The 23,374-nt window shown below is 45.0% G+C and overlaps 1 protein-coding gene across 6 annotated transcripts in view; it reads left to right on the forward strand.

The window, feature by feature from the left end:
• The window catches only part of TENM4 (teneurin transmembrane protein 4), a 384,882-nt gene that overhangs the window by 336,330 nt on the left and 25,178 nt on the right, over window positions 1-23,374 (forward strand). For all 6 annotated transcript variants that reach the window (XM_005882313.2, XM_014530001.1, XM_014529998.1 and 3 more), the window contains 3 exons: window positions 1,157-1,311; window positions 7,464-8,341; window positions 22,459-22,631. In XM_005882313.2, coding sequence (XP_005882375.1) covers window positions 1,157-1,311; window positions 7,464-8,341; window positions 22,459-22,631 — 1,206 coding nt within the window. The remainder of the gene's footprint in view (window positions 1-1,156; window positions 1,312-7,463; window positions 8,342-22,458; window positions 22,632-23,374) is intronic.

Genomic DNA, 23,374 nt, shown 5'->3' on the forward strand with positions numbered 1-23,374 from the left:
CATTCCCTAGGGGCACAAGGGCATGTCTTGCCAGTGGCTCAGCCCCAGCACCCTGAGCCATCCTCCATTTTGGAGGGGTGTGTCTAACGTCAGGGATTCTGGACCTGAGGTAGAAGTCAATATTAACTGTGAGCATTTTTGAAACAAGCCTTGGTCCTTGTTCCAGCCACCCCCTGAATTAGTATTTCCCAGAGTGAGGCCAAGCAGGTATATGTTGAAAAAACTCTTCAGGTAATTCTGTGGCACATCTCTGGTTAAGAAGTACTGACTGACTAGAGAGGTTTTCAAACTTTGATTTCTATCATTATTACCCAAGGTGCTTGTCAAAAACACAGATACCTGCTCAGGCTCCACTGACATTTTCTCAACAGCTGCCTGGGGGTGCATCTTAGCAAACTCCCAGGGGGTTTGCACACACATCCACGAGTGGGAAATACAGATTTAGAACAATTCCTTCATTGAACAGCAGAGACACAAATCTAGAGCTTTCCAGTGACTAGCCCAAGGTCACACGGCTGGTCAGGGAGGAAGTCAGCAGGGTGGGACAGTCTGGGACAGTCTAGCAAATGGAGCAGATGATTTTTAGTCATAATTTTGACTCTTCTCTTCAGCGTGCCTTTTTTAGAAATTAACTTCACCAATATTCTCTATACAAATACAAAGGATTCTTTTGGGGGGCTCTCTACTTCTATGAAACCAGAGTAGTAATAGAAAAACATGAAAGATGATTATCTTGGAAGGAAAAAAAATTATTACCGAAAAGGAGATGTGATTAGTATAATTTAATTACAGGTCTTCAAAAGTAGGTTATTTAAATAATTCACAGTTTTGATATTGAAAAATGATCCTCCTTATCGCTACTTCTGGTGCTTACAAGCCCCCAGAAGGGATGAGTCCAGTGTTTGTGGATGGGTCACATGGTAGGTAAAAATCCCCAGAAGCAACAAGATGGAGGGGAATCTTGAGACTTGGGTTCTCATCCCTACTCTGAACAAGCCACTCCACACCTCTGGCGTGTCTCCTCATCTTTAGAAGGGGAATAAATGATGTGCAGAAGAGCTAATCAAATCATGGAGAGGAGGTTCTCTGTCATCCCACAAGCTCCATGAGTAGGTGGGTTGTGACCACCTCTAACCTTGAGTGTTCTCTGCCCCAGGCATCACGGTGGACAAGTCAGGGCTGATTTACTTCGTGGATGGCACCATGATCAGACGCATTGACCAGAATGGGGTCATCTCCACCCTCCTAGGCTCCAATGACCTGACCTCGGCCCGGCCCCTCAGCTGTGATTCTGTCATGGATATTTCTCAGGTAAGGAGAAGGCTGTGTCTGCCAGGGCCCTGGGTCCGCACGCTCAGCCTCTCACCTGGCACCCAGGCAGTCCGCTAGCCGTTGATCTTACACCACACAAGCCTTTTAAGAGCACACTCTTGGAGCTGGGTCTGTGCATAACACTCGGGACACGGAGATGAGTAGGGCGCAGCTTCTCGCCCTGGGAGTTCACCATCAGGGGTAACAAGTGGTGACAGAGGACAGCTGTCCCAGGAAGCCTCAAAGGCAGCAGAGATGCACACTGTGAATTTAAATCCATGGCCACCTGACTTCCTGCTTTGGAAACACAGCTACTTACACATTGTCTGTTCTCCTTCTAAATAGAAGGACAGGAATTCCATCCGCCCTTTCCTCCACTATAACCAGGGTGCCTGATACACAGTAGGAACACAACCAGTATTTGATGATTTATTAATTGATTGATTGACTGAATCCTGGCTTTGCCACTCATCATCTGAGTATCTTTAAACAAGTTTCTGTGGTCCTTGGAGCCTCATTTTTCACATCTGTAAAATGGACATCAGCCAAGCAGGATTGCTTTAAGAACACAGAAAGCAATGCCTGTGAGGCTCCTAGCACTGCTTGACACTTCAGAGATGATCAATCAACAGAAGTCTTAGGGCCCACTTTCTCAAAGGAGGAGACATTTGTGCCAGGTGTTGAAGGTTGGATAGGGGTTTGCTGGGTGTTGAGGAAGAATGGAGACATTTCACACAAAGGGTGCAGCATGTGTGAAGATACAGAGATGTTAATGGGCCCAGACATTCAATGAGTATCAGGAAATTGAATGCCTGACCATAGGGTTCTTGTAAGGAAATAGTAGCAGGAGTTGAAACTGGAAGTATGATTTAGGGCAGTGATGGCGAACCTTTTGAGCTCGGCATGTCAGCATTTTGAAAAACCCTAACTTAACTCTGGTGCCATGTCACATATAGAAATTTTTTGATATTTGCAACCATAGTAAAACAAAGATTTATATATTTTTTAAATATATTTTATTGATTTTTTTACAGAGAGGAAGGGAGAGGGATAGAGAGTTGGAAACATTGATGAGAGAGAAACATCGATCAGCTGCCTCTTGCACACTCCTTACTGGGGATGTGCCCGCAACCAAGGTACATGCCTTTGACTGGAATCAAACCTGGTTACCCTTGAGCCTGCAGGCTGACGCTCTATCCACTGAGCCAAACGGGTTAGGGCAAGACTTATATTTTTGATATTTATTTTATATATTTAAATGCCATTTAACAAAGAAAAATCAACCAAAAAAATGAGTTCGTGTGTCACCTCTGACACGCGTGTCATAGGTTCGCCATCACTGATTTAGGGTCAGTTGTTGAAGGTCCAAAGAAAAGGGTTTGGACCTTCACAGGTGGCACCAGGAACCTAGTGTAGACGAGAGGAAGACACAGGTGACAGCTATTCAGCATGTCTGTAATTTGTCCTGCAATGACTTGGTCAGGGATGTGTCCTTTATTGCTAGATCCTTGGTCAGGGCCTGGCCAGTGCTTAATCGGTGAGCATCCATCTTGCCAGCATGAGCAAAACCAAGGAAACAGGAGGCTGGAGTTACCTTTAATTGCACATTGGTGTCAGCAATAGCCACACTTAGCTTGTTAAACCCCCTCACTGCTAGGGGAGCCTGCACACAGGCCCTATTCCACTGCCCATGGACCCACTCCCTGGTGCCCAGCAGGCGGCAGAGGCTGGGAGGCCTCATGGCTCATGCCTACCTTGGTTACAGATGTGTGTCACAGAACCCCTTTCCCAGAGCCCCAGAGCTGCTGCACGGGTCCCCACACCCTCGTCATATCCCTGTTGGATGCAGATATGATTTCCCTCTGCGCCAGCTGCTGAGATGGTCACACTCCAGAATGGAGTCTGTTCTCTGCTGCTCGTCTTCCCAGTTTGGCGAGCTTCCCTTGCTGGCTGCAGTTTCCCTCTCCAGTCTGTGAGCCAGCCTGGATTGCCCAGGCAGGAAGCTGCCACGGCCTGAGGATGTGTGTGCAAGTATTTTCAACTCTTAGAACGGACCCTCCACCAGCCAGCACCGGATGCCAAAAATTTTCAATCCACACATGGGGAAATTATTTCACTTTAGATAGAGGTACTGCCAAGCAGCCAGAGCAAAGGCTTGGAGGACAACTGCCATATAGCAGAGGGGGGAAACCCACACTGCGATTCAGAAATCTTGAACAAGAAATCTTTATGTCCTTGGTCCTCCCTACTCTGACCGTAGAATCTAAGTGTGGAATTCTTTTGGCCAAATGCTCCAGACACAGGCATGTATTTTTATATGCACATATGGGCAGGGGGCACTGGCTTCCATTCTCAGAGCCTCCTCTGTTATAAACACCCAGCTACCTCACCGTCCATGGGGACTAGGGAGGGAAGCCAGAGAGCTAAGAACTCAGCTCAGGGGCAAGAGAGCAAAGAGCAGAACCAGGGAACTCAGACCAGCTGCTCTGGGAGGAGACAAAGACCAGACCCTAGGACAGTGTAGAGGTAGGCAGAGAGTGCAGAAGGAACAAAAGGTGTCACCTGTTCACAACCGGAGATTGGTTCTCAGCTCAGCTGGCTGCAGCCACCACAGACACAGAGGATAACTCTGGACTTAGGGTCCAAAATGATTGCCCGAGGACCTATTCTGTTCTGCACACATTTAGAAACATGGACACAGAGATGGGTACTGTTCTGACACGCATGTCATAGGTTCGCCATCACTGAGCTAGGAGAACCTAGAGGTAGGCAGAGAGTGCAGAAGGAACAAAAGGTGTCACCTGTTCACAACAGGAGATTGGTTCTCAGCTCAGCTGGCTGCAGCCACCATAGACAGAGGATAACTCTGGACTTAGGGTCGAAAATGATTGCCCGAGGACCTATACTGTTCTGCACACATTTAAAAATGGGGACACAGAGATGAGTACTGTTCCACTTTTCCTGTTTAGCTGTCAAAATAATCCCAAGAGCTAGCTATTATCAATCCCATTTTACAGATCAGGACACCGAGGTGTGGTGACAGAAAATGCAGTTATAAATGCAGAGCCCCGGGCTAGGCTCCACCAGGGATGTGAAAATGAATTGTGTTTAATCCAATCATGTACATCAATTATCTAGCACAGTGCCGGCCAGCTAGCAATAGGCTGTAACTATTCATTCCCTTTATAATTTGCTGAGAGCTGCCTTGTACATTGTCTTGTTTGATTCTCACACTCACTTTATGTAATATTTATTACCTGCATTTACATAGGGGGAAAGCAGTTCAAAGTATTTAAGTAACTCGCGTAAGATCACACCTGTAGGAATTGTGGAGCCGAGAGAGGACTCGAGGTGTCCTGGCCCCAAATCCTTCACTCTCTCTATGCCCTTCACAGTCGTTTATTTGTTCATTCATTTGACAATCCAGTTTTTGAAGTAAATCACTCTGCAATAAGGCAGTCACCTCAAAGTGCCTTATAAGGGCACAGCAGCTGGGGAGGACAGGAGAGGGGCTCCATGCCCCCTCAGGACCACAGAACGTGGGAGCTAGAGGGGCCACGGTATGAAGGCTCCTCCCTCCGTGTGGGTGATGGGAAATGAAGCCTCAGCATGATCGTCACTAACAGGGAGGTGAGATCAGAGAAGCGTGGGCACTTGGTCTGGTCCAGGACATCACCCGGGCACTGGGACAGCCAGGACTGGCTCCAAGAGCGCAGCTTCCCTCCCAGGTCCCTCTGCACACGGGGCTGTAAAGGAGAGAGCAGGGAAGTTCTCACCCTTCCTTCATCCTCCTCTCTCCACCTCCTCTCCCTGGCCTGGTCCCCTCTCCCCCACCCCCTCCCCACCCACTCATCAGGGAGCCATCTTTTCATCATAATGACAGGCAGAAAGGTCTGGGCAAGGAGGTCCCCAAGGTGCCACAGGACCAGAGGGCATAAAATATTTAGCAGTGAGTGTTGACAGAAATGGGTTTTAGGAAATTGAAAATTCCCCTGTCACTTTAGAGTAAACTGTGTTCTTGATGCAGCTGAAGGCTGTGGGCCTCTGTGCTCCAGAGAGCACTGGGCACATGAAGGCAGCTGCCTGGCCATCGGCGCTGCCCTGCCTCAGGCTCCCTGTCCTGTGAGAACAGAGGGACCCAGGCTGGGAGGGAGGGAGCAGGAAAACCTTAGGAAGCAGGGCCTAGGGATCGCGCAGAAGAAATGAGAAAGGGCCTGCCCCATCCTGAGAAGGGCCCTCAGCTAATGGGGCAGATGAAGGTGTCCACGTCTCCTGTGTAAGGAATTTACAGGGGTTTCTCTTTACATCTGTAAACTGTCACATAGACATTGTAGGAAATTTACAAAGTTAGTAATGGCAAAGAAGAAAGTTAAAATTGCCTCTAATCCCAATATGGTTACCATCTTGGGGTATATCCCTCAAGCTTTTCATCTCCTCCCTATTCATAATCCATCTAATTTACTGTATTTCCCCCCAGTTGGGATCACACTATACTTACAGCTCTGTAACCTGTTCTTTCCACATAATACATGGCGAATGGTTTCTGATGTCATTAAATATCCAGCTGTTACATCAGTTATAACAGCTACACAAACTATTTTAATTTATGGGTGAACTAAATGTACCATAACTTATTTAGCCCATTCTCTGTTGTTGGGCATTTGAAGTTTTTCACCATTATTGAAAATGGCTGTGATAATCACCCTTATAGACAATGGTGTACATGATTATATTTCTGGAAGAGAAGTTTCTTATCTAAAGGCATATGCTTGTTTAAATAAGCCCAGATTAGACCGAATGCCAACGTTTTGTAGGACCCTCACTCGGGAAACTAAGGTGACGAGTCCCTAGGGATCGGATAAGCAAATCAGCTGAAGGCAGCACCTGTCAGCACTTCCAGCCCCTGTGCAGTGTGGCTGGACCCCTTGGGGACACAGCTTCATGCCAGCTCCTCCCCATGCGATATATCCAACCATGCAGCCTCCATCCACTCAGCAAAGCATTCCTCACCTCACCCACACCTGCCGGCGGCCTTTCCCGCATGCCCACCTGCAGACTCACCATGGTTCCTGCCAGCTTCCCAACCTGGCTCAGAAGAGGCTCCGACATGGGGCCCAGGACCTCTGAACCCCTCCTTCCCATTGCCGGGAGCACCTGTTCTTTATGGCACTAAACACCATTATCTAGAGCAGGGCTTCACAAACTTCAGTGTGCGTGGGAGTCTCCAGGGATGTTGTTTAAATATGGTTTCTGACGCAGTAGGTTTGGGTGAGACCTGCCATTCTGCATTTCTGACTAGCTCCAAGGTGAGGCCAGTGCTGCTGGGCTGGTGATCACACAGGGAGGAGACAGGATCCGGTTGTCATTTCCAGCCCCATGTTAGAATCACCCGGGAAGCTTTGGAAATCATGCCAGGGCCTGAGCCCTACAACCAGAGATCTGACTTCGTTGACCAGGGGTGGGATTTGAGCACCAATACTTTCTAAAATCACTGCAGGTAATTTGAATGGGTGGCCTAATTTGGAAATCACTGGTCTGGAACTATGTCAGAGAGGGTCCATGGTTATTCTGTCTTTATATCCCCAGCACCTAGCCACGTGTTAATCTAAGAATTGAGAAGTCATCTTTCATACAAAAATCATATCAACAGTTCATGAAGAGTTTCTCTTAAGCCTCTGGGCCACACCTACTTCAGACTCTATCAGTCTTCCCCTCCCACCTCCATACCACTAGCTACCATCCTCTGAGCTACCATCTTACTGTGGGTCAGGCTCTCTGCTCTGTGGTCATTCCCATTTTACAGATGTGAATATTGAGACTCAGGGAGGCAAAGGACCTGCCCAAGGTGATAAGTGGTGGGGCTTGGATATGAACCCAGGCCTGTCTGACTCCAAAGTCTGTCTCTTGCCTACTTTTTTGTTTCTTTGCCTTTTTTTATTTGTTCTTCATGTTTTGTCAATCTAATAGAGGCCATCAGATGTCTTGCATGATTTCATTCTGATAGGGGCCTGACATCCATTGTGGATGACAGGCTGCTGTGAGGACCAGGCATGTGAAGGCACTTGGGACACTGTTATGGACCATATGGAGTATGGGGTGATTAGTGGTGGGCACTTTGCCAAGCATTTGAGTGTTGGTGTCTCCATTGTCAGGTTCGCTTGGAGTGGCCCACAGACTTAGCCATCAACCCAATGGACAACTCCCTCTATGTCCTCGACAACAACGTGGTTCTGCAAATCTCTGAAAACCACCAGGTGCGCATTGTTGCCGGGAGGCCTATGCACTGCCAGGTCCCCGGCATCGACCACTTTCTGCTGAGCAAGGTGGCCATCCATGCAACCCTGGAGTCAGCCACCGCCTTGGCTGTCTCTCACAATGGCGTCCTGTATATCGCTGAGACCGATGAGAAAAAGATCAACCGAATCAGGCAGGTCACCACGAGCGGAGAGATCTCGCTAGTGGCTGGGGCCCCAAGTGGCTGTGACTGTAAAAATGATGCCAACTGTGATTGTTTCTCTGGAGATGATGGTTATGCCAAGGATGCAAAGCTGAATACCCCATCTTCCTTAGCTGTATGTGCTGACGGGGAACTCTACGTGGCCGACCTTGGTAATATCCGAATTCGGTTTATCAGGAAGAACAAGCCTTTCCTCAACACCCAGAACATGTATGAGCTGTCTTCACCAATCGACCAGGAGCTCTACCTGTTTGATACCAGTGGCAAGCATCTGTACACCCAAAGCCTGCCCACAGGAGATTACCTCTACAACTTCACCTACACTGGAGATGACGACATCACATTCATCACAGACAACAATGGCAACAGGGTGGACATCAGCCGAGACTCTACCGGGATGCCCCTCTGGCTGGTGGGCCCAGATGGCCAGGTGTACTGGATGACTATGGGCACCAACAGTGCACTCAGGAGTGTGACCACACAAGGACACGAGTTGGCCATGATGACATACCATGGCAACTCTGGCCTTCTGGCAACTAAAAGCAATGAAAATGGATGGACAACATTTTATGAGTAAGTATCAGGCAAGGCCATTTAATAGTTTTATTTCATGAGATGTACTATAGGATTAGAGGTGAATTGATGGAGTGTTAATTTTTGTTATGTCATTTCAGTTCAGGATTTGGGATGCAAACCCTTACCTGTAATATATTCTGCATGTTCATATTTGAGATGCTTGCGCCTGGGAAGGAACATATTGTAGTGGAAAAGGCATGAGCTTTGGAGTCAGAGGAACTGAGCTGGAATCCCAGCTCTCCCATGGACGTAATCTCAGGAGGCCTCAGTTTCCACATCTGTGAAATGGAAACAATGACTACCTTCTCAACAGGGAGGTGATGTAGATGAAAAGTACTTGAAAGGGTGCTAGCATCTTCGTATGACCACTATCCAGAAATATGGCAATGGGGAAAGGAACATTTCCATGTAGATGAATTGTCCAGTTACCAAAGCTCTCATCTTAAGTTAAAAAAAAATTTTTTTTTTCACTTTAACCATTTTGGATGGAACTTATGAAGTGCTTTACATGCCTCCCTTCTCAAACACATTATACAGACATAATGAAATCTTTATTTTTATGAGTCAAGGTCATTCATAAGGAACACCCACAATTGCATAGTATGCTGTAATATGAAGATAGTTTCAAGGAAGTGAGGCGATAAGGCTATAGGACCCTCCCCTCCTGCCCCAAATGTTTCTACACTTTCTTTTATTGGGTCCTGTGTCTAATAGGTATAGTTGTACTGCTTCCTCTCTCAGGGTGGCGCTATTGAGTCACTAGTTGTTTCTGCAATAGAGCCCCCTCAAGTAGCTCACTTCCCTTCTCTTATCCCAGGATAGGGCTTCCTCCGTGCTGTGGTCAGAGAATCAGAGATCAGTTCATTCCAATCCTATTAAAAACCAAATATATCTGAGATGTTTCTCTATAAGCTATTTTAATCAGTGGACTTCATAACATCTCCCTTTCTACCTAGATTTTAAGGTTCTTTTTAAGGTCTTAGCCACATTCCAGACAACTGAGTCTGCTGAGCACATGACCGTTAGATAAGTATGCAGGAGTTGGGGAGGGAACCAGCCTTGTTGCACACCAGACACGGGTTAGGAACCACATGGTTGCATTTAATTATCGCACCAGCTCTGGGAAATGGGTGATATTATCCGTTTTACAGAAATTGAAACTGAGGTTCAGAGAGGCTCATTCATCCACTGTTATATGTGAGAACATAGCAGAACGCGTCTGTCTGACGCTGGAGCACATGCTCGTTGAGCTCTGCCTTGCTTCCCGCTGCTGTTTATTAATTCCAAATGAACTTGAATCTTTGAGCCATAAATTTTTCTTAAGCTTGATCAAGCATCCGTTTCTCACAGTCCTAGAATTCGAAGGAAAAGGATCTGTAATAGGTTTTTAAATACAATGTGCACCAAAAAATGTCACAGCAATTTATACAAAGTTCACTGGCTAAATTCCTTGTTAATTACAAAGAAAAGACAAAGATCCAGGAAAACAGCAATTATCTTGATTAACTCACTGAAATGGAAATACGCTAAATAATTCCATTTTCCCCCATTGCCCGACGGAAACCTCTTATATATTATTTAGCCAATACAGGGGTTTCTTTGTCAGAGCAAGTTGGTACACTCAATTAGTTCCCAAGGTCACTCTCTAATCCCAAACTGAATTCTTACACATCACTGCACCCGTTACTCTCTACCAACCCTGAAATCTAAAACCATTTCCTACAACTCTCCCAGAAAGGACCCCATTTCTCCCTCTCTGGCTTCCCTGATAAAATATACAGCCAGAGTTGATGTTTTATTAAGAAGAAGAAGTTAATATAGTCGCTTTGTATAAAATCGTATTTGAAATTTCAAAGTATCCACTAAATAGCATTACCCAGGAGTGGAAGATAAAAGCCCTAAAATAAAAATAGAAACTCATTTTTTTGAGGTCCTACTACGTGTCAGGCTCTTTCCCATTTAATTTTCATAGCAACCTCAGGTGGTAGAAATTATCACCCACATTTTTTACAGATGAACAGACTAAGGGACAGTGAGATTAGGTAACTCATCTGTCAAAAATCACCATGAGTACATGGCAGAGCCAGAACACAAATCTGTATTCTTTTAACTACACTGACTGGGTTCACCTTAAGTTCTTCATGACTCAGATAGAAATAGAATCTATTTATAGGGATAGTCTGAGGTTCAAAATTTCAAAGAGATAAAATATGGAAAATTCAATGTCTTACTCATCATAAGTACTCAAATGATATCTGCTGTGGTTGTTGTCATTATTAATTTATTATTATTATTATTATTATTATTATTATTGTTTACAAGCCGTATTAGTGGCAGCACCAGTAATTGCAGAAATGTTGTTTGGGCATGAAAGATGTACCCAGGAGCAGCTTCAAGTAAATGAATCAAAGGAGCAGACAAAGGTTGTAATTGCAGTTGGTAGGGAATTAGAGGTCAGACCAGAAGAGCAAGATCAAGTGGCACATCTCAGAGATCAGAACTAGGAAAGGGTCAGGTCTCTGAGAATATCCAAAATGGGCTGGGAAAAGGCATGCAGAGTGGGTCAAGGAAAACTGGTCCAGCTCAGATTGTGAGCACAGGTGAGGGTACCAGATAGCTGTTCTCACTGGGTGATCGCTGTGTGACTTGGGCAGGCAAGCTGGCTTCCAGACACAAGTCTCAACCAGAAACAATGCCTGCTCTACCCAATTTCAGGGCCATTGTGAGGACCAGAAAAATTAAATAAACCCTGAAAGTAAAAATACTTCACGAACTATGAAGCTCCCAAGAAGTAAAGGTGTGATATTATTATCATTATGGTGTTTCTTAACATAAATTTGGACAGATTTTTCTTTTTTAATATATTTTTTATTTCAGAGAGGAAGGGGGAGGGAGAGAGAAAGAGAGAGATGGAAACATCAATGATGAGAATCATTGATCAGCTGCCTCCTGCACACCCCCCACTGGTGATTGAGCCCACAACCCAGGCACACACCCTGACCAGAAATCAAACTGTGACCTCCTGGCTCATAGGTTGATGCTCAACCACTGAGCCATACCAGCTGGGCAGATTTGGACAGATTTTTCCAAGGCACCATTGCTCTAGTGAATTTTCTATTTTTGGCTCCATGAGGCAGCTTAGTGAATTCCAATCCAAATGCTCTAATATAAAAAAAAAAAAAAATCAGCCCAGGCTTGCCTGTGACATGGGCTATTACTGAAATCAGTTTTAAGTTGGCTTAATTGATCCTCTCAACAGATTAAATAATACATGTAACATAAATATCACACACTTCAGAGAAACTTGACTTAAAGAGTTCACAATTCTGAGGAATCAAGGTTAGTTTCCTTCCCTCGGCCCACAGATCTGCTGGCAGAAAACTTCAAAGGAATCTATAATGCAACCTTCATCTCCAATATGTGGCATCATTCATTTCAGACTTGGCTCCTGGGTCAATGGCATTTGATGGCTAAGAAAATGGCCTGATGAGCATGAGGTTCCAAGACTGGCTTGCTGAGTGGGCAGGAGCAATCCATTGCCCCAAGTTTCATAGGGGGAAGTGGCTCTGGTGTCCCCTGACAGCCCCTGTCATAGTTACGCTAACATTAACTCCTGTGAGACCCTAATTTATCTCTGTATCAAGCTTAGGGCTTGCCACCTAATAGGTGTACAGCAAGTATTTTATGAATGAAATATAAATCCAGAAGGGAAAGGAGATCAAGAAGGGAAGAGAAAATATGCTGTGGTTAGAAGGATACTAGATTCGAATCCCAGCTTCAGCACTGTCATTGCTCCCAGCAGGATCTAGAATTCAACTCAAAAGGTTCAAATAAAGAGCCTTGGCTTCTGGGTTTTGCTGAGGATGTAAGAGCTAGAAAGAGCATTGTTCCTAGTCTTACCAAAAACAAAAGTAAGCCAGACAAATGGCCAATTCATGAGTTTTCCTTGAACTCCTTATCTGAGGCCAGAGGGCAATAAACTGAGTAAATCCAAGGGGTGACAGACTCCTGAAGAGAAAGACAAGATGTGAGCCTTTGATTCCCTAGGTAAGTGCAGCCAGTTACCAGAAAGAAGAGTCCAGCTAGGCTAGCTGGTAAGTTTACAAATGCTAAATGTATGAAACCCTTGGGGGCTGCAGAGACTGGGGGAGTCCACATTCTCTTCAGACTTTTCTCCTCAAACCCCACCAGGTACTCTCAAGAAGAAGTGGAGAAAGATTTAAGAAAGTGTGCCTTGTATACAAGTATACTTCAGGGAGAGGTACAGCAGTTGCTGAGGGAGGGACTCAAATATCTGCCTGCTCTACCCAGACTCTACGCACCTTACTCCCACATGGAACAGAAGCCTGAATCTGTGGCAAGAAGAGCAGCTAACTCTATCCTACTTAGGCACTGGTGGAAACCCATTACAGCTGAATGAGGGAAGAAAACATTTTTAAACTTCTTCTGGGAGGGTAGTAATCTGCAATGGGCTCAGAATGAAAAGGGGCAGGGGCACTGAAGAGGTCGCACTGCTGAGACTCAGGGACACCATGGGTATGTAAGACTGAGGTTTAATCAGAGCAATAGAGAGAGAAACAACAATGGTGAGAGCAAAGAGTCTAGGTGGAGCTCACCAGCCCCTACCACTAGCTAAAAAGCTAAATCCAACAGTGAAAAGCACAGTAGTACTGGGAAAAAGATAAGAAAGGGACAAGAGCATGGAAAGAGACCCTCTCTGAGAGGTAGCACAAAGAGGGAACCTAAAGCTGAGGATGGAGTTAACACTGAGAGGAGGGGGAAAGTTTAGCACCCTAAACACAAGGTGGTTAGCAGAATTTAAAGCCTGTTATGCACTAAGGTTAGCCATAGAAACAATAGACTTCAAAGCCAGCTCAAATCCTAAGTAAAGTAACTCATGCACCCATGCATCCACACAGGTATACTAGCAGAAGGAAACTCATACCCATCTTAAGGCATAAAACCTGTTACCTCCATCTCTACTGTGCTACACAAGATGTGACACTTTCAACAGAACATACAAAAAGGAAAAAAAAAGCACAACCCACTTCCAAGAGACAAAGTAATCATCAGAACCACACTCAGATATGACACCGAGGTTAAAACTTTTTTTTCAGGGATTTTTAAACTATAATTATGTTAAAGGCCCTAATGGAAAAGGTGAACAAGATCAGACGGATACTTTCAGCAGAGAAATGGAAACTATAAGAGAGAATAAAATGGAAATACTAGAAACGAAAAACAGTTACAGAGATGAAGAACTCCTAGGATGGGCTTATCAGTCAACTTGACACAGCTAAGGAAAGAAGATAGGTCTATAGAAATTACCCAGTTTCTCAAACAATAATCCTGATGTTGATCAACAAGACTGAACAAATTGCCCTATCAAAAGACTACTTTAGGTTCACTTTAGATTTAACAGAAATATCTACATATCTACATATTAGTGTAGTTCATATCTACACTAATAAAGGAGAAACATGCAAATTAACCATCACTCCACCACTCTGCTACACCCACCAGCCAATCAGAGCGACTATACAAATTAACCCAACAAAGATGGTGGTTAATTTGCATACACAGGCGTGGAGTGAAGACTGAAGACGACTGAAAATGGCGGCGGCCACAGAGCTGGAGTGAGCAGGAGGCTTGGGTTGCTCCCAGTGACAGAGGAAGCCAAGCTTCGCGCCGGCCCTGGACTCTGCTCAAGGAGGGGCTGGGGGCCTGGGTCGCCAGGCTTCCAGGCTTCCAGCCCACCCTGGGCTCCGCTTGAGGAGCTGGGGAAAAAAAGGAGGGGCTGGGAGCAGCTGGAGAAGAAAAGCCAGGCCTCGCTGCTGCGGCTGGACCAAAGGCCTGGGTCCCAGGTGCCGAAGGAAAACCGGTACCAGCAGCCAGGGGAAGGAAGGCCTATTGTGCGAATCTTCGTGCAATGGGCCACTAGTTTATATATAATTCAAGTCATTTGAATGACGGCTTTTTTTTTTTTTGGATATCTGCTTGCAGTGATATAAGCTCCAACTGGTCAAGACCACCTACATACAGCACCTATTTTGTTTTGTTTTGTAACAGCTTTATTGAGATATAAAGCATCTATTTTTAATAACATAGCATCTATTTTTAAATAGCAGTCAAAATTATAATTATAGTTCAAGTAAATTTGGACCTATTTTCAAAATAAACTGAAATTATAGCTACTATTGTATAGGCAAAATGACAAATCACTAAATATCTTACAAAAAGCCTTGAGACATATCTTTTGTCTAATACTAAAAAAAGTAATACACACTACCAAATTGAAAGGAAGTTGTGAAACAGAGACCAAATTATGAAAATAAAAGTTCAAGTCTTCAAATCAAAAAGAAAGAAATTACCCAGACTGAAATACAAAGAGAAAAACCAGTGAAAAAATACAGAACTGGATATACAAGAGCCAGGGGGCATATCAGCTGGTTTATTATTAATGGAAGTGGAATTCCAGGAGAAGAGAGAAAGAATAAGGCAAAAGAAATATTTGAGGATTTGATGGTTGAGAATTATTCATAAGTAATGACAGACACCAAGCCATAGACCCAAAAAGCTCAGAGAGACCAAGCAGAATACACACACACACACACATCCCTAGGCATATATTCAAATTGCTAAATACAAGAGAAAATATTGAGCAGCTGTGGGGAAGGCGGTGGGAGGGGAGTAAGTGGAAGGCATTTCATACAGAAGAACAAAGATAATAATTACACAGACTTCTCATCAGAAACCATGCAAGCTAGAAGACAAAAGTGCTGAATATAAAGGGAAAAAACCTGTCAACCTAGAATTCTACACCCAACAAAAATATATTTCAAATAAATAAATGTTACAGAGATATAAGCAAGGACAAGGGAACCAAGAAAGGATGGTAAGGCATCCAAGGCAGTAATAATAGTGAACAACCATGACCAACCATCAGGCTGAAGGGCAAAGCAGGGAAAGAATAGGATATTGTTACTGAATTCAGTGGGTGCTGTAACCATGGAAGAGAAGCCATCTGGTAGAAACAGTAATTGCAGATAGATACAGCCACTATTAGAAATACAGTAATGCCTGGCCAGTGTGGCTCAATGGTTGAGCATTGACCTAGGAACCAGGAAGTCACGGTACGATTCCCAGTGAGGGTGCATGCCCAGGTTGCAGGCTCGATCCCCAATAGGGGGCATGCAGGAAGCAGCCAATCGATGATTCTCATCATTGATGTTTCTCTCTCTCGCTCTCCCTTCCTCTCTGAAGTCAATAAAAACATATTTAAAAAAAAACAAAAGAAACATAGTACTGAAGGAGAAGGGGAAAATGAAAAACTCTAGATCCCCAATTTCTTGGGCCAGTGCCTACCACTGACTGAATCCAACCAGAAGCAAGCCAGCAAGAGGGCCCAGAGATGTAGTCTGTGAAGTTCAGCTCTTCTGGGCAGAGAAGGGCACAGAAAGGATCTGAGGGGTAAAAAGAGAATAACCAGTGCAGACACCTACTGGCTCTATGACATTGTATACCTGTCAGCCAGGATTCAATCCCAGATCTACCTGAATCCTTTCTCCTAGATGCACTGCCTCAAGTACATCATCAGTGAGAGATAAGACCTATAGTGTGGGGTGAACCAGATCTTAGAAAACCTGAAGGCTAGATTTCATTGTTGGGACTTAATTCTATGGGAAATGGGCAACAAGTATTAGTTTTTATTGCAGAAGCCAAAATGTATCCTGTCAGAGGAACTAATAATGTAATGACAGCATCTATTATAATGACCTAAAACCAAGGGAACTCTCTGTGTGCATGGGCTGTTCTTGTTGATGATGGTGGTCATAGATGAAAAGCACAAAAATCAAATCCTTTATTTTCCAACCAAAAAAGTCCCAGTCAACAAAGGTTAGTATCAGAGAGGCAATTTGGCATTTTCCTCCACAGCTGCACAGAGTTCAGAGGTTTGAGATGTGAAGTATTGAGTGTGAAGAAGAAAGCCTTGCGGTGTGTGTGAAGATACTCTTTAGTGGTCCTCTTCTGAGAGCCAAGTTCACGGCAACTATATGAATCTTTTATGTGTTTTCTTTCCCTGTGCTTCAAAGATGCTTTGGGGAAATGGAGTGAAGAAAAGTCAGTAGAAAGAATTATGAAAAGCCAGTCATCTGGTCATCCCCATCAAACCCCCTGAGTGGGGGCCGGCATCACGGAAGGGTCAGTACTGGTAACAGTGGTATCAAAGCAAAGCATCTTGAAAAGAAAGCTGTCAGTCTTCTTGATTTAGATTTCCAAACACAATATTTTCGTTAACATAGTGGTGAACACGAAGGTTTTGATTTGAAGCAGCATCATTTTTATGGGAAGCCTGATGAAGGAACACAGCCTGATTTTGAATCTATATTCCTCTGCTAGCTGTGTGATCTTAGGCAAGTGATTTCTCCTCTCTGAGTCTTAGCTTCACCAATTGTGAAATGATGATAATAATACCTACCTCAAAAGATGGTTATAAGCATGGTGCTTGGTACCTAAATGGTACTCGATGAATATTAGTGAACTTTCCCTTCCTCATAGGGAAGTGGGGAGTTAAAGGGGTGGAGTTCTTAGTTATTCTCTGGAAAAAAATAACATCTACCATTCACTCATTTATTCATCCAAGAAATATGTATTGAGCACCTTTTAAATGCTGGGTGTTCTTCTAGGCACTGAGAATGCGTACAGGGTCCCTTTCCTCATGGAGCTTATATTTTAGAGGGAAGAGACAGATAACAAATAAGTAAACACATAAACAACATAATATGTATAATGAAGACAATAAAATAATGTGATAGAGATGGGAGGACCTATCTATTTCAGAAAGGGTGATCAGGAAAGGCATGAAGTGATAACATTTAAACTAAAGCATGAAAAATGAAAGGAACTAGCCATACCGAGATGGGAGAGAAGAGCATTCCCAGCCAGGGGAACAGTAAGTGAGAGCACCCCAAGCCTGGTTAAAGCTTGGTATGTTTGCAGAACAGAGCAGATGTGAAGGAATGCAGGAAGTATTAGAGGAGTAGGGTTCAAAGTGAAATTATAAAGAGAGGCAGAAAGGAGCAAGTCTTTCAACCAACAACCATTCACATTATTAAGCATCTGCCAAGCACTCTTCTTAGTTCTGGGATGCATCAGTGACCACACAAAGTCCCTTCCCTCAGGAGGTTGATGGACTAGTGAAAGAAGCCTTGTTGGGTCCTGTGAGCCTGGGTAAGCATTGGCATTTCCTTTTAAATATGTTACCTTTTGATCTCCACAATCTCTGACTAAGATAGGTATCCTTACCCTCATTTTATAGAGGAGAAAATAGAGGCTTCCAGAGGTTAGGTTGCATAATCTGCCTGCAATAATGTCAGTGTGGTGAGGGTTGGTTGTTAGCAGGAGAAACATCAATGATGAGAGAGAAGACAGAACACTTGCTTCTAGGAACACATGCTCTATAAGAAATGAAGATGAATGAGCCAGTAGAGTCGCATTGCTGGCAGGTGGAGAGCCTGGATTCAAAGCCTAGACCATCTGGCTCCAAGGACCTTCTATTCCCACATCCTCACGCTCCTTCATTCCTCTTGGCTAGAAAGAATATTTGCCAGTACTTTAAGTAACTAAACCATGCTCCTTCATTCCTCTTGGCTAGAAAGAAAGAATATTTGCCAGTACTTTAAGTAACTAAACCATTGTCCAGAAGTCACTTAATCACAGGACCAAGGTCAGGAGCAGCCTCTTGGAATCCAGAGAGTACAGAGAACTGCCCCCCTGTCCCTTGTTGGGCAGCGGTGCCCCCCCCTGACCCCCTGTCTCTTAGCAGCTGTTCAACAGGAAGAGAAATGGCTCCATAGAGGGGGCCACAGGGCGAAGGTGTCCAAGGTCTTGAGGATGGGCAGCTCCAGCTCTTCCCCGCAGAGGCAGAAGCCGGTGATCTGATGGGATAATCGCAGGTATCGATCAGGCAGCAAAGAGATCCAGTGGCATTTCTCAAGCTCTGGAAGGCACCGCAATGATAGAATAGGAGACAAGAAAATTCTATAAATTGGCTGTTCCATTTGATGTTCATTTAATTAAGACATTCAGTCCTTCTAATGGAAAATGTGAGGAGTGAAAATTACTGTTTTTCAGCCATCTCATATAAAATGAAAACCAGGTCTTGAAGGCATGGGGCCTTCTCATGGCATCTTCTTCAGGCTCGATTTAATTATGTGTTACAGGCTACCTTCAATAATAATTACAATTGTCTGCCTTTATGCAAAGCTTCTTTCTGTCTTGGGGATGAAAACTCTAGGGAGATGCCTACAGAGCTTGCTCAAGTACCATTTAGTGTAAGCAGTTGTCTCCGTGTTCGTGCATTCAGCAGATGTTGATGATGCGCCTACTGTGTGCCAAGCCTCTGTCAGGTCCTGCAGGTGGCAGCGTGTGCATGAATCATGGTCCCCCTACTCCAAAAGAGCAGGAAAGAGGCCCTGTGCTTCCAATTATGCATGGATTTATTTGTGCGGCCAACATTCCCTGCCTGTCTTCTCTGTGCTGGTCCCAGTGCTGGGGAAGCAGAGATGAACTGAGAGCCAGTCCTGCAGGGTCCCTTTGCTGGCAGGAGCTGGAATCCAGATTCCCAGCCTGGCTGGCTGACGCCACAGCCCTGCCCTGACTCGAGCACTCCCAGGCCTAAGCAGGAGGCAACTTGTACATCAGCTGCATCGATGCAGGGGACACATTCTATGACAGAGCTGTGCCAGTCTCCCCAGAGAGACCAGGGAGGGCTTTATGAGGTGGCATTTGAACAAGGAAGGCCTTGTTAGAAGTAGTATTAAAATGACATCTGATGCCTAATCAATAGTCTCTCTATCAATTCTTTATAAGACTGTAAACCTCCTTTTTAAGTGTCCTGCATTGTATAATAAAAAATTTTTTTAGCCAGTTAGGTCAGGAAAGTGGAGGGTTTGAGTAAGTAGTCTCATTAATAAAGAGTATATACATGGATAACAGGTGTTCAAAGAACCAGAATGAATCAGTATCCATCCCATGAACTTCTTGGACTGTAATGGACCTTCCTGTTGATTTAAAAGATGAGAGCTCTGTTTACTCATAAGACAATGGTACAGTCAAGATGACCAGGGCTGAGCCAGTCTTAGAGAGTTTTGATTTGGGGCTCAAAAATGTGGGGTGCCCGCCCTATTTTTTACAGAGAGGAAGGGAGAGGGACAGAGAGTTAGAAACATCAATGAGAGAGAAACATCGATCAGCTGCCTCCTGTACACCCCCTACTGGGGATGTGCCCGCAACCAAGGTACATGCCCTTGACCAGAATCAAACCCGGGACCCTTCAGTCCAGGGACAGAGAGTTAGAAACATCAATGAGAGAGAAACATCGATCAGCTGCCTCCTGTACACCCCCTACTGGGGATGTGCCCGAAACCAAGGTACATGCCCTTGACCAGAATCAAACCCGGGACCCTTCAGTCCACAGGCCGACGCTCTATCCACTAAGCCAAACCGGTCAGGGCTAAAATATATTTTTTTAGATAAAAAAATGTGGGGTACCCTAGAAGTATTTTACTGACAAGGCCTGGAGATGGGTATTGGCAGGTGTCTGGTAATGAGACTCTTCTTTAAATGCCAGTAATTTACAAGGTCCTCCTCCCCAAGGTAGCTGTGGTCACATGCTCCCTGTATGCCATCACAACACTTCTGATCATGAAACTAATCATGTAAATTATAGGAAGTGTTGGGAACATGAAACATACAAATAAGCAATTAAAATCACCTGCAGTTCTACTTCCAAGAGATAACCATGTAAACATTGGTGTGACATTCCTTCCTGCTCAAATTTCCAGCAGCCTTAAAGGGTCAGAAAGAACACCAGCCTCTCCTAGAGGGAGGGGAGCAGAGTCCCAGGGAGTCTCCAGGTGAGAAGGGCCTTAGGGCAAACATTCCGGATCTTTGCCCCAGACTTGCCCTCCTTCCTAGCAGCAGTCTCGGAACAGCTCCCTTCCCCAGCTCCGAGGGGTGCTCAGCACCTCTGACACAGCCCAGGTCTCGGGCTACTCCACCAGGCCCTAAGCCTGACTGACCATTTCTCACAAGAATCTGACTCAGTACTTAGGAAGAAAAATGAGAAATCAGGACAGGAAATAGGTTTCCAAAGGCCCTTAACCACCTGTAGGAGAGCTGAAAGGACTGGTAACAGCCCCACAGCCTTGCCCCTACAAGCCCAGGCATGAGGTAGATGGTAGAAGCCACTGTGTTGCTCGCCATCTTGGAAAGGGCTTCCATTCCCCTTTCTCATCCTCAGCAACAGAGATTCAGCTTTCCCAAAGCCCCTCAGCCCTTCCCTCTGACTTAGTCTTGGGTCAAGGATTGATGAGTCATTAAACTTTACCAACACCTCCTCTGTGGCAGATTGTGCCAGGGACTGTCACCATTCAGTGTCAAGAATGTGGTCAGTACCAGGCACAGGGACAGAAAGAGATGGCAGGTGGCAGAATCCATGCAGCACCCACATCTGACCTTGGGCAGAAAGTGGCTCGGAGAATTCCTGCCTGGTCTCATTCCCCAGGCCTCCTCTGAAACCACATGAGCTGTAGGACCCAGGGATCGGGGCAGGAAGCTAGGCCCAGCTAAAGGAATCACAGAACAACCAGCATGGCTGAACTTTTGGCCTTTCACTTCACCATTGTTAAAACCCTCAGGGACCCAGGGGCGAGCTTTACTCCAGTAATAAAGGCAAAGCATGAAACAAAGTCCAGAGGGAGACCCAGAGTACAGTGGGGGAGGGAGACACATGTGGATGAACCCATGCTGCAAGCTTGGGCAGGAGTGGGAATCAGAAATATTGGCAGCACATTTACTGAAATTGGAACGATAGATAAAGATTAGCATGGCCCCTGCAGAAGGATGGCACGCAGATTCATGAAGCAAAGTATATATTGACATCTGGATGAAGAAGTTTTTCCCCATTCACATACAAGTGCAAAAAGGCTATTTAAACCTACCTTTTTACACTTCAGCCTCCCCTAATTAAAAATAATCACTCGCATGTTAATAGCCTACTCCCTGCCATCTTCCAGCCACTTTACAGCAGGTAGGCGAGCACAAAATGGATACTTGCAAATAGACAGGACCGGCATGCTCATTGGAGACAGAGAAGCAAGTGGTAGCTTGGAAGCAGATAGATCGAAGTTTGAATTTTGACTCCACCCACTTACCTGTGTGACCTTGAGCAGGTGACTTCACTTTTCTGAGCCTCAATTCCTGAGCCTCTTCCAAAAGGAAGATATTATATATCTTTTTAGACTAGTTGTGAGGTTTAAATGAAAGACTATGAAAAGGGACTAGCACCATACCTGGTATGTTGGAGGTGTTCAATGATGGTAGGTATTTCTTTTATTATTATCAGGAGAATGGGGAAACAAAGTAAGATGCAATTATAATGCTTCAGATGGACCACACCAGAGCAAAGCTGTGAGTTGTGAGAGCTGCAGATCCATAGCTGCTTGGTGCCAGATATGGAATCTAGATGGGAAGAGATTGCAAGAGCCTATCTGTTTGGCCTGCTTATGTGGCAGCGGAGTCCTGGTTTGGATTCCAAGTCCACTTTTCCCAGGATCTATAGCTTCCTGGGAAGCCCCATCTTAATATTGTTCTTATAAAATCTGTATACCAGTTCTTGGGGGGTTAGACAAGGTATTCAAGCATCAGGTTTGCCCACCTCAGCTATGGGAGTCCCCAGCTTTGAGACTCTGGGTCAGCATATGGTTACATCATCTCCACCTTCATGGGTGAATATTCATTTATAGCTACGGGCACATCCACATGTCCTTCATGGTAATCCTGGGAGGTAGGCAGGAGAGGACTTATCCTCTCCACTTTATGGAATTAAGAAAATAAGACTCAGAGAGGTAAGTCATTTGCCTGCAGTCGGTATCAGCAAGTGTAGCCTTATCCTGAAAACGATGTGCAAGGAGATGGAGGAGACATGGAAATGCATCTAAACAGAAAGAAAAGCAGAACACGCAAAAACTTTGGCATGAGGTAGAACGTGCTAAGTTCCAGCTCTAACACCGTTATATTCCTGTTACTCAGAACTACCCCTTGGTTTTTAGGTATGACAGCTTTGGCCGCCTGACAAATGTGACCTTCCCTACTGGCCAGGTGAGCAGTTTCCGAAGTGATACAGACAGCTCAGTGCATGTCCAGGTAGAGACCTCCAGCAAAGATGATGTCACCATAACCACCAACCTGTCTGCCTCAGGTGCCTTCTATACACTCCTGCAAGGTAAGCCAGGTGGGGGCTGGGGGACTTTGAGGCAGAGGGGTGAGGAGACCCATTTGGAAAAAGGATAACACAAGAAACCAGCTGCTAAAAAGCTTTACAACTGGTCTCCCTCTGTATTGCCACCTAATCTGCAAAACACCAGCCTGAGTCCTATAAATTCTCTCCCTGAAGCCTCAGAGTAATATTTCATCATCTCATCCCATTATCATCAGAACAAAGGGTAGAGAATCCATTAGCTCCTAATCGAGGTGACCTCACTGTTCTGCCATTCTAATGGCTCTCAGATTAAAGACTCACTCTCACTCGGGTGCAGGCAAGGACGAAGGACAGAATAATTACACTTAATTATGAAAGGGATTTGGGCATGGAGGAGCCCTTCCTGAAGCTCAGGTGAGAATGGTTTGTGCCTCTGCTGAGAGTCCATGGAGAGGAGACCCTTCCTCTCTGCATCCATCACGTAATCCCTGATATGAGTTGATCTTTTAGCTTCAGCTGAATCATGTTGATGAAACATTGCTGTGAATTGTCTGCCGCAATTGTTCTCAGGGGATGTGGTGACTTAGAGTGGAGCTTGCAGCTTTGCTGGACTTAGTAAGCATTTTTTTAAAAAGGCAGCACAGGAAAAGGCTCGCTTGGTCTTCACGAACCCCCTCAACCCCACAGGCCTTTTTGTTTTGTGTTTTTTAATATATTGTTATTGATTTCAGAGAGAGGAAGGGAGAGGTAGGGAGAGGTAGAAACAT

The sequence above is a fragment of the Myotis brandtii genome, unplaced genomic scaffold (genome assembly GCF_000412655.1).
Source record: "Myotis brandtii unplaced genomic scaffold, ASM41265v1 scaffold704, whole genome shotgun sequence".
Classification (NCBI taxonomy): Eukaryota; Metazoa; Chordata; class Mammalia; order Chiroptera; family Vespertilionidae; genus Myotis; species Myotis brandtii.